Source organism: Hipposideros armiger, unplaced genomic scaffold, assembly GCF_001890085.2.
Source record: "Hipposideros armiger isolate ML-2016 unplaced genomic scaffold, ASM189008v1 scaffold_1011, whole genome shotgun sequence".
In the NCBI taxonomy this organism is placed as follows: domain Eukaryota; kingdom Metazoa; phylum Chordata; class Mammalia; order Chiroptera; family Hipposideridae; genus Hipposideros; species Hipposideros armiger.
Window position 1 is genome coordinate 267,811 of NW_017732361.1, and position 10,670 is coordinate 278,480.

Below are 10,670 nucleotides of genomic sequence, written 5' to 3' on the forward strand. Positions count from 1 at the left end.
GAAAACGAAACTAAAAACAAACATTCTAAAAAAGAAAAAACAAGAAACAACCAGTGCCAATCTTGGCTAAAGTCCCGAAGCTCTACTCAGATTTTCCTCTTCTATACACAAGCTCCTCTGAGTCTTGTGGGGGCAGAACCAGCCGCCTGGCACCTAGAGTGAGTCTGATAATGCAGGTCTATTTTAGATGAGTGGGGTTATGAAGTGTGATTGGTAGTTTTTTTGTAAAGTCAATGCTGTTTCTGCTCCCACCTGCCCAGAGGCACTCTGAGTTCTGCGCAGCCAGGGTGCTGGATGTGCATCTTCAGGCGCTCTTTCCACTGGGGGCTGTTGGGGGGTGGGGGGATTTCAGAGCTGCCAGAGAGGCCTGCCGGTGACTCAGCAGCCGAAGTTGCTTAGCTTCCCAAGCCACCCAGAAGTGGGGGCGGGGACGGTGTGTTTAGGCGCACACTCCTGCATCGTCTTCTGATGCAAAGTTTCTCAACCCCCTGGGAGTAGGATCGCCTCTGTAATCTGACTCTACTCATCTCTTCAGGGGTCAGTTTAAGGCTCTGGCGGGGGTGGGGAGGGGGAGGTTTCTGAGGGAGGGTGGGATGGGCTCTTGTCTATATAGTTTTGTTGTTTTGGGTTTTTTTTTCTGTCTGAGAGAAAAGGGGGGGGGAAGCCCCCTGCGGTTTCGAGCTCAGACACTCCAGAAGAGCTACTGCTGTGCTCCAGGAGCCCACCCCTGTATTTGGCCTATTTTTGTATTTAAATATAAAATAACATCTGATACTAGTAAAATTTGGGATTGTTTTATTCTATGTAGATATTTTTAAAGTAGAATTTCATAAAATTTTTACCTAAAAAGTTACTGCAGAGTTATGCTTCTTAGAATCTGAAAGAAATTTTAGAGGTGCACATTATTTCACAGCTAGATCTGTGGTTTTATTTATTACTGAACTAATTATCACTGGGCGTACCTGCTTTCAGTTAACTGAATTGAAATTGGACAAAGACACCATCTATACTAGCTTATAACGATATTAAATCTTCACTTATAATACTATTATTACTACTACAACTAATAGTAGTAGGATACTAATATATTAATAATTAGTATACTACTAATAGTAGTATTAATACTAATAGCTCACCTTTAATGAGTCCTTATTAAGTGCCAGGCATTGTTCTAAGCAAGTTAAATATATTAACACAATTATTTCTCATGACAGATAGAATGGTTAGCAGTGAGATGTTAGAGTTACCGTTTTTATTTTGCTAAGTAAAATATATGAGAAATCTTATGCTTTACTAACGAACCTTATATATATATAAAATATAATTTGTCAATTTGACAATTCAGTTACTACTTCAAAATCTAAGACCTCTCAGTATTAATCCCCATACAGCCCCACTATATGACTATCAGTAGATACATATCTAAGATAACTATCTATAAATTGCAGAAACTTTTTCAAAACATAGGAATAAGGATTTGATCATTAGGCAGGGAAAATCATATGGGATAGAGTTGGAATTTGTAATTCTTTTTTTTAAGTAATAATTTTATTTTTACTCAGTTTATAGATGAACAAAGTTTAAAAAAAAATCAAACAATAAAAGGGTACATAGAGGAATAGCAGTCTGTTGCCCTGCAAATCCCTCTCCTCAGAGACAGCCACCTTCAATTCTTTTAGCTTGTTCTTCTAGTATTTACTGCTGTATTTCTGTCCGCTATGGCATTTGTAATTCTTAAAACCTACTGGAATTCAGTAATACTTCCTTGAATTTGCAGTGTTAATTTCCTCTTAATTTGATTTAAATTCAATATTATGTAATGTACATATGCTTCTAATAATATTTAGATTTTTTATTATATGACACCTTGGTTTATGTACTTACTAATTTTTTTTGTAGTGAACTATTTAATGAATTTACACTATATATTTAACATATACCCCCTTAATGTCAACCTAATGTTTTAAACCTTGTTAAATATAAAATTTCTCTCACAAGTAATTCAACTGCCATTTGGGGCTTTTGCCCCTTGAAGAGCCGGTAAAACTTAGGCTATTTCTCGAATACCATAAATTTCTGTTAATTATCAAAGGAGCAGGTTCATATGACACACTTCCATAGCCAAGCATGTTTCCATAAAGAATTTGCATATACCAAGACTGTTGCAAGATTTAGTGGACTTGACTGAAGGTTAAAGGGGCAGGGCATGTGTCACATCTTCGGGTAAGTGTCTTTCTAGCATCTCATCAACTCTCTTCCCCCTCTCCTCTTCCTGGCTGCTATTTATTGCTTTGCTCCAAATTGTACTCCTTACTTAGTGCAATTCATCACCCCTCCAGCAGCGCTCCTTGTATTTCCATACTCAGAAACATTGAGGCACACAAAAGATGGATTTTGATTTTCACCATTTGCCCATCTTTCCCTCTTTAGGAGGCAGCTGGGATTATAAATTACAAGGTTTTTTGTTTGTTTGTTTCCCTGTTAAATATTTGATCTTGTCAGTTATCGACATTGAATTATAATTTCTTATATTAACACAATATATAAATTCTAATTCATGTTATCATATCTATATTATTTTAAACAAAACAGAATATAAGTTTCTGGTTAACATTTCATTTTAATAGGAACCGGGAAAACTAAACCAAAATTATTATTTTGCATGTTGTGTATTCCAGACTCTTTCACCTTTCTGTAGGTAAGAGAAAGGGCATACCTGGTCTGCATAAGATTGGTGTGTTGTGGAATAGGTTTTTTGTGAACAACGGTAGGTCCATAAACTTCGTCTTGGAGGAGTTTTGTGAGCTTTTCTTAAATTGTGAGATACCTCTGTAGTGCACTTCATTTAGAAGTAACTATAGAGAAACTTCATATTTTATTACCTTATTTGGGAATTTGACACATCATAAATTATATTTCCCTAAGAAGAAATCTGACATGTTTTAAATCTGTAATATGTGCTTGTCTTCAAAGGGACGACTTTCCTGGTAGGCAGTTAGAGCGCTAGGGCAGTTATCCTCTATTTTGTTTTCTAAAATAGCTAAAGAACCAGAAAAATGTTCAGTGTTGCCAGGGCTAGCACAACCCATTTTAAAAGCTGTTAAAAAAAAAAAATGGAGACATACTTTAAAATAATTCAGAGCTTGACTTTAGGAAAACTGGCCTCTTTACAACTATTTCAGCCCATCATCATTCATTTTTTTATTCGACAAATATTTATGGGATACCAGGGTCTATTATGTCTTGCTAAGAACAATGAAAATATTCGATTTCATATAGTATCATTTCTGAAACACTCAAAATAATTAAGGTAGTTTCACCTTTTGGATATAAGTAAGGGACTTTTAAAAGTCATTTTTATACCTTCATTCACATTTTCAGTTACTTTTCAATATCATTGAAAATCAGCAGTGTACTTATTACAAGAAGTGTTGGGAAGAAGTTTCTCTTTTATATTTAGTTATTTTGGACTAACTATAGGTGCATTAAATGAGCTTTATTGTTTTATGTGTCATGCTAAGCCCAAAACACATAATTTTGTGGTAATTGAAAAATAAATAATTACTGGATTTTTTTTTTTTTCCTCTCACTCTTTAGAAAAATCATTGCTCCTCTTGTAACTCGTCATGGAAAGCTGTGGTCCAACTTCTGGGGAGCACTGAGTCCTGATGGATACTATGCTCGATCGGAAGATTATGTGGATATTGTTCAAGGGAATAGAGTGTAAGTTACTTCATTTATCATTTTAATGTGAAATACCGTGATCTAAAAATATGGTCTTGTTAATATTATTTGATTTTTTTTGTACTATTTATCTGTTTTTCTTTATGTTTAGTGGAAATTCGAAAACCTGGGGACCTCTTGGGGTCCTGAAATTCTAGTGTAAACTAGTATTTTACAAAAAAAATGTTTTTAAGGTCTAAATCTTCAAAGAAACAAACTCACTGTTGTGGGAAATACTAAGACACAATGTATGGTTACCATGGGCAGCCATCTTAGGTTGTTGGAAGGGTAACATTCTTCAGTTAAAAGTTTAGAAGGGGAATTTAGTTTAGCTCATATATTTAATGGCCAAGATGAAGGCTGTTTTGATAGCTTTGAAACCTTATAAATAGCAACAAAACAACACTAAGCATCAAAATCTTCCAAAGTTTCTTATTGCAAGAGTTTTCTGTGTAAAATAGCTAATATTCTGCTTTGAAGATCAATTTCTTCACCAATATCTGATTTCAATTTCTAGTTTGAAACAAATATACTTGTTACAAAGCATGTGCATGATTGATATTTATTTAAAGTTGATATTTTTTAAACTAACAATCACAGTTGAAATAGTATTTTTTGCTAAGGTAATATTAGGGCAGAATGTCACCCTGTTTTTTATACAGACAATACACCAGAGTGACTGAGACGTTAAGTGCTTTGCCGAGTTTCTCAGCTACATCAACCCAGTTAAAAAGAGAAAACTTTTTTTTGCGACTAAAAATATGTGCCCTTAAATTTAGGAAAAAAATCACACACTTCTTGTTGAACAATTGAGTAGTAGAAAGATGTTTTGTTTGTGAAAATAGTAACATCAGTTTGAATGATGTAAATATGATAAAGGCTTTTCTTAGCTGCAGTTGAGAAGCATGATAGCTGAGAAAACACTTAAGATCATATTCTATTGTTTCTAAGTACTGATATTGTCTCTGGGGTGTTTTGTATAGATCGTATGCCTGACATTGACTGTGGGTATAGCAGAAATAAGGGTTCACAGAAGTACAATAGCGATTTCATGTTTCATTTCAGTTGCTGTAGGCACTAGTGATTTTTTGTCCAACCTCCTGTCAGTGTCTAAAGTGTAAGGAAAACAATAAGGTAAAGGTGTTTTATCTAGTTAATGTAAGAATACACTTCATGTACAAAAGCAACACGAAGGAATGACATCTTATGATGTGTGTGTGTGTGTTTTCCCTCAAAACTGAAATACTGCACGCTCTGCCAGTGATTAATTTCTGAATTCAGATGATACAGTGTGTATGTTTTATGACCATTTCTCTTGAGGCTCATCTAAGACAAAATGATATCATATTCCTTTTAATATCTAACTGTATTTCCTTGGTTAAGATCTTTCTGCTCTCTAAAAGCCACAGACATATCCCTTCCAGTGAAACCTTTCTTACACTGTTCTTAGGAAGTGAGTCATGTACAGAATGAGGATTGCCATCTGTGGGGAAGAATGAAGGACACAATAATGTGCCTCTCACCACTCATGTTCTTCCGGCTGTATTTCTTCTTATCTTTTTCTACAAAAAATTTGAAATGGCTTAATGAATTTCAAGAGAATATATTTTAGGAGAATTTTAAGCGAAGTGGTGTGCTGGTAAACATCGAACAACTGGTTCTTGGGTTTGGGAGATGCCCTGATTTGTAGTGTTTGCCAATTTTTGGGGTATAAATACTTCTATAATTGCTGATTTCAAACTTCTAATGTGAAGTTACTGAGTGAAGCCTTGGGAAGCGAGGCTACAAGTCAACTCAGGGGGACCAGTGTAAGCTGATTCTAGCATTATGTCATTATTTTTGCTGTCAAGCTACTTAATTTTAAATAGAAACACCTTCTGTACAACAGAATATTATACTGTAACTGTAACAAATAAGGGGTGACAACCAAAATGCCAAACAGATATCAACCTTGAAATAAAGTTTATCTAGGGAGATAGTGATTGATCTCACCAAATATAGAGCATACCGAATAATCTCATGTATATTCATGTATTGATATATAGATTATATATATTTCTATATAGTATATATAGGAAATGTGTAGAGATATGTATGTCAAATAACATTAGGTGTGTTTGCATTGCCATATAATTTTATTCAATAATTTAAATATATAAAATTTAAAAACATACAAGGCACTTATTTTTAAAACATAAAAATAAAACTTTAAATATTTTCTATTTGTGGTATTTTGGAATGTCTTCTCTTTACTTTCAGAGGGATATGGAATGTCCCATACATGGCTAATGTGTACTTAATTAAAGGAAAAACACTCCGATCAGAGATGAGTGAAAGGAACTACTTTGTTCGAGATAAACTGGATCCTGACATGGCTCTTTGCCGAAACACTAGAGAAATGGTAGGGCATACAATGATGGCTTGCTTGATGTTCTAATAAGATGGCTTGCTTTCCCAGTGAATGTGTCATTATTTTGTGATGCCCCTTTTCTTTCTAATTGGTAAATACTAGCCAACTTTTTTTGGTTTTGTGTCGAGAAATTGGGAACAATTATGAAGAATAATTTATGAATATTTACCTATGCAAACATTTGAAAATGTTAGGTTGGTGCTTAGGCTGACTCATAAGCAACAGTGGGAGTTCAGTAATAAACATGAATTTGTTACAAATCAGCTTTGCATTTCTAAGAATTCATCTTTACTTCCATTTGAAATTCTATAATGCACACTTGTCCTAATTAAAATTAATCAGATAAAGCCTGGGTGACCGAATCATTTACACATTTAAGAAGAACACACTTTTGTTCTTAAAGTCAGTGTTCATACTTTCTGTGTTATTATTAATGCCATGCTTTTAAAAAGAAAGTTCCTTACCACTAAACTGGGAGAAGGACTGAGATATGTAGTATATTTAATCTATGTGAAAAATTAATGATACATTGCTATTTTACAAATACACTTTCATTACAAAACTTAAAGGACTGTAGAAAATAATTTGTTTTTCTACAGTTATTTTTTTTCTATGTTAATACATATTTAGTGTATTATTTCTGTTTTATAAAATATTGGATTATTTTATTCACATTTATGTAAGCAAAAGTGATTTGGGGAAAAATCAGAAAAGTTGGCAAGTATTTTTTTTGTCAGTTTGTTAAGGCATGTGTTGTTTGAATATGTTTGTTTTTCCTACAAACCTGTGTGCATTATTACATCGAAATCCTCAGTACCTCTAAGTGTAATTTGTGCTCACGTTTGGCTAATTTGACTCAACAGCGCATCCTGGAATGGCCTCTCTTACACACATTTCCTCCTTTGTCTTAATTTTGTGTCTAATGAAAGTTCTACTAAGGAATGAGCTTGGGTTTATGTTTGACCAGAAAAAAAAAGAAAGGAAACCGCTGGAGTTGTTTCTTTGTGTGCGCTATAAGCTTTGCTTGTTCTGCATGTTGTCTATGAAGGATATTTCAGAATGTCAGCTTTTCATAAGGGCTGCTATTTTTATTTACCTAAGAATACCTGAGAAAGTGGGCGTGCGGGTCAACTTACCAATACTTCTCTTCATTTTAGACTTTACAAAGGGAAAAAGACTCCCCTACTCCGGAAACATTCCAAATGCTCAGCCCCCCAAAGGTGTTAATTTTTATTTATTTTTATTTATTTTCTTAGTACTTGATATGGTATATTGCCTAGCAATAAAGTTTCTTTAAGAATCTTCTTTCCATTTAATTTGGTAAACTGTTGGTAGTCATTGGTTCTGAATCTGCATATGTGCCTGTAAGATTTGTGTATTGGAGGTGGGCATTGTGTGATATTCAACTCTTATTCTTTGGATTGATTGACACTTACTTTATGGTTGACAGACGGGAAAGTAAAACCCAAATCCCTTTCACTAGTTTTTGTTTTTTAAGGGAGAGAAGAGGTAGGAGTAAGTATAAAGTACATCTTGATAAGAATGAAATGTGGGCACTCTTCATTAATTTTTTTTTATTACTAATAACCAACCCTTTTACCATTAAAACAGGTACAAAAAGAAACCACCTTACCTTAGTGGTGTTTGCCACATTTATTTGGTATGGGACAAGGATATGAGATTTTCTTTAGCACGAATAATTTCTGTGTTTAGTTTTTAAATATTAGTGCAATAAAAGAATAAAATAGACTGACGAAGTAATGTTGACATTTGAATTCTTGTTTTAAAATGTGATGTTTTCTTTGAAAGGGAAAGAAGCCAAAAGAGTTACAATTCATTGCACTTTGGTGTCTCAAAAATATTTCTGCTTTCAAACAGGAATTTTTTTCTTGATGTCTACATCTAGGATCAATGAGAAAGGGACAAAAACAGTCCATTCTTCCTCTTCTTTCCTTCAGTTGAGTGTCAGTGCAATCAATTAGTTTTGTGTGTGGTGTCTGAATTCATAATTAATCAAAATTTTATTTCTTTCATTTTCAGTTATGCATGTTTTATATGAAAAATAAAATGCATGTTCATAAGGAAAATATAAAAGTTGATATTAATATTTCATGTATTTTTCTGTGGTTAAATATATTTTCTTACACTTTCTTCCAAGATTGTTAATACTGTTATTTTTTGGCATATAGGGTGTATTTATGTACATTTCTAATAGACATGAATTTGGAAGACTATTATCAACTGCTAATTACAATACTTCTCATTATAACAATGACCTCTGGCAGATTTTTGAAAATCCTGTGGTATGTATTTCATACTCAGCTTCATTTATAACTTAGTTTCCTATAACTCTAAATGATATAAATAAATTGGGTTAATAATATGGAAATGTAGTAAGAGGCTTAAAAATTTTTTATACTATATCACTTTTAAAAAGATATATTTAATTATATTTCATCTCCTATAAAGTAGATCTAAACTTGACCAATAATTTTTTTTTTTTTAAGATTTTATTGGGGAGTTGGGGGAGGGGAACAGCGCTGGAGAATCGGTGGAAGGGGAACAGACAAGTTGCTGTCATTTTTTGTTCTTCAATCTAGTTGTGGAGGACGTTGCTTCACTGGCCCATGTTGGTATTATTATTGCACTCTTCCCAGGTGAGGCAGACCGGTCGCCGGCCTCTGGATGGCCGCGCACTGCGGCTCTTGGCAGTTCACACTGGCTGCCAGCCACTCACGCTGGCTGCCGGCCACACACGGTAGCTTATGGCAACCCACTGCAGCAGGGGCTGCAGCCTACGCCATTGCTGGCGACTCACGGCAGCCCAGTCCAGGTGAAGCTGTTGTTCACCATCTTAGCTGTAGAGGGCAGTGTCACTGGCCCCCATGTGGGATCCGTACCGGGTCCCTGCTGCTCAGAGCTGGCGTCCCAAGCCAGCTCTTAACCAACACGCCACTCAGCCGGCCCACCAATAACTTTTTTAAAATTAAGACATATATTACGTTTGGGGAAGGGAATTTCTCCAAGAATTTCTATGTATATATTCAAAAGTAGCATCAAATTTTTAATCACAATTTCAGAAAAAATGTTTACTCGACCTGGTAACTCGACCATATTACATTTTCAGATTTTCAGAAAGAAAATTTAAAAAGTTATTTTGGGAAAATACATTTTATCATTTTGTTTATTTTTTTGTCAATGTATATCAAAGATAGACAGAATTGCAGAGTAAGTGGATTCAGCATGTAAAGGAAGTCTTAAGTTCAAGAAACTATTTCCTTTAAATGTCTAAAATTATTTCATTTCTTAAAGATTTGAATCATACAGGAATTAACTGCTTTTTTGTCTTACTGGGGCTTGTTCTCTTAATCAAGTGAGCACATTTATTCAAGGGACAATACTCTCTTGAATAATCATCTCTGAAATACTACTACCTATGGTTTTCCCCTTGCCAAGAGTAAAAGTTGTAAATTACAAAGATTTAATCCACTTAATCAGAATTCACTTTTATTTTCTAGGAATAGTTGACATCCGGGAAGAGTAAATTTAATTGTCTCTGAATACTCTATTGAACAGCAAAATAATATCTTTGGACATTTTGGTATTTTAAAAGTACTTTCAGTTTATTTTAGTTGCATATCTTTATCTTTCAAGGGAGTAGAATTGAAAAGATCCTTTTTTAATGGTGAAGGTGGTATTACATATTTTACTTTAGTAATGGTATTTGGTATTTAGAAGGATAGAATTATTTGATTTCTTGGGTAAAATTAGCTTCCTGAAAAAATATTCCAAATTAAATCCTGAATTGTAGATGTTTGTGTAAGAATTCAAATCTTTGGAGAGTATGTAATAAAAATATCAGAAGTTGGAACTGTTTTTCTTTCCATGACTTTGCTTTGTTTTTTGAAAATTAGCCTTATTGATATACCTCATGAGGAATACCCCGTAGCAAAATATTTAATGGTTGTCCCATTATCAGAACTTTTAAGAAATTAGTAAGGTCACAGTTTGTCCAATATTTGAAAGGTTGTCTAAAATAAAAAATTAATATTAATGAACAACTGTAAAATCTTAGGAACTTTTTTCTTTAACTTCAAAAAAAATTCAGTGATGATACATGGGAAAAAATACTTAAGAAATTCTGATAAATTATGGATGATTATTTACTTCTAATTTTTCCTCATATTTTGGACTCAGAAAACTAATCAATATTAGAGGGACTAATGAGATGGTACAGGAATTATTATATACTATGTATAAGTGAAATTTATTAAAGAATTTGAAGATAACTTTGGTTCTGCATATCAAAAATATCTGAACTACATATAAGCAGAGATATGCAAAACTAAGAATGGCATATAAGTTATCAGGGCCCCTCTGAAATATAATCTCAAAAGATGATTTTTAAAGATTTTATTGGGGAGTTGGGGGAGGGGAACAGCACTGGGGAATTGGAACAGACAAGTTGCTGTCCTTTTGTTCTTCAGTCTAGTTGTGGAGGACGTCGCTTCACTGGCCCATGTTGGTATTATCATTG

General features: G+C 33.9%; 1 protein-coding gene across 1 annotated transcript in view; it reads left to right on the plus strand.

Moving 5' to 3' along the window:
* The window catches only part of PLOD2 (procollagen-lysine,2-oxoglutarate 5-dioxygenase 2), a 109,348-nt gene that overhangs the window by 92,494 nt on the left and 6,184 nt on the right, over positions 1-10,670 (plus strand). The window contains exons 12-15 of the mRNA XM_019631562.1: positions 3,598-3,723; positions 5,983-6,124; positions 7,291-7,353; positions 8,323-8,436. Of these exons, the coding sequence (XP_019487107.1) occupies positions 3,598-3,723; positions 5,983-6,124; positions 7,291-7,353; positions 8,323-8,436 (445 nt within the window). The remainder of the gene's footprint in view (positions 1-3,597; positions 3,724-5,982; positions 6,125-7,290; positions 7,354-8,322; positions 8,437-10,670) is intronic.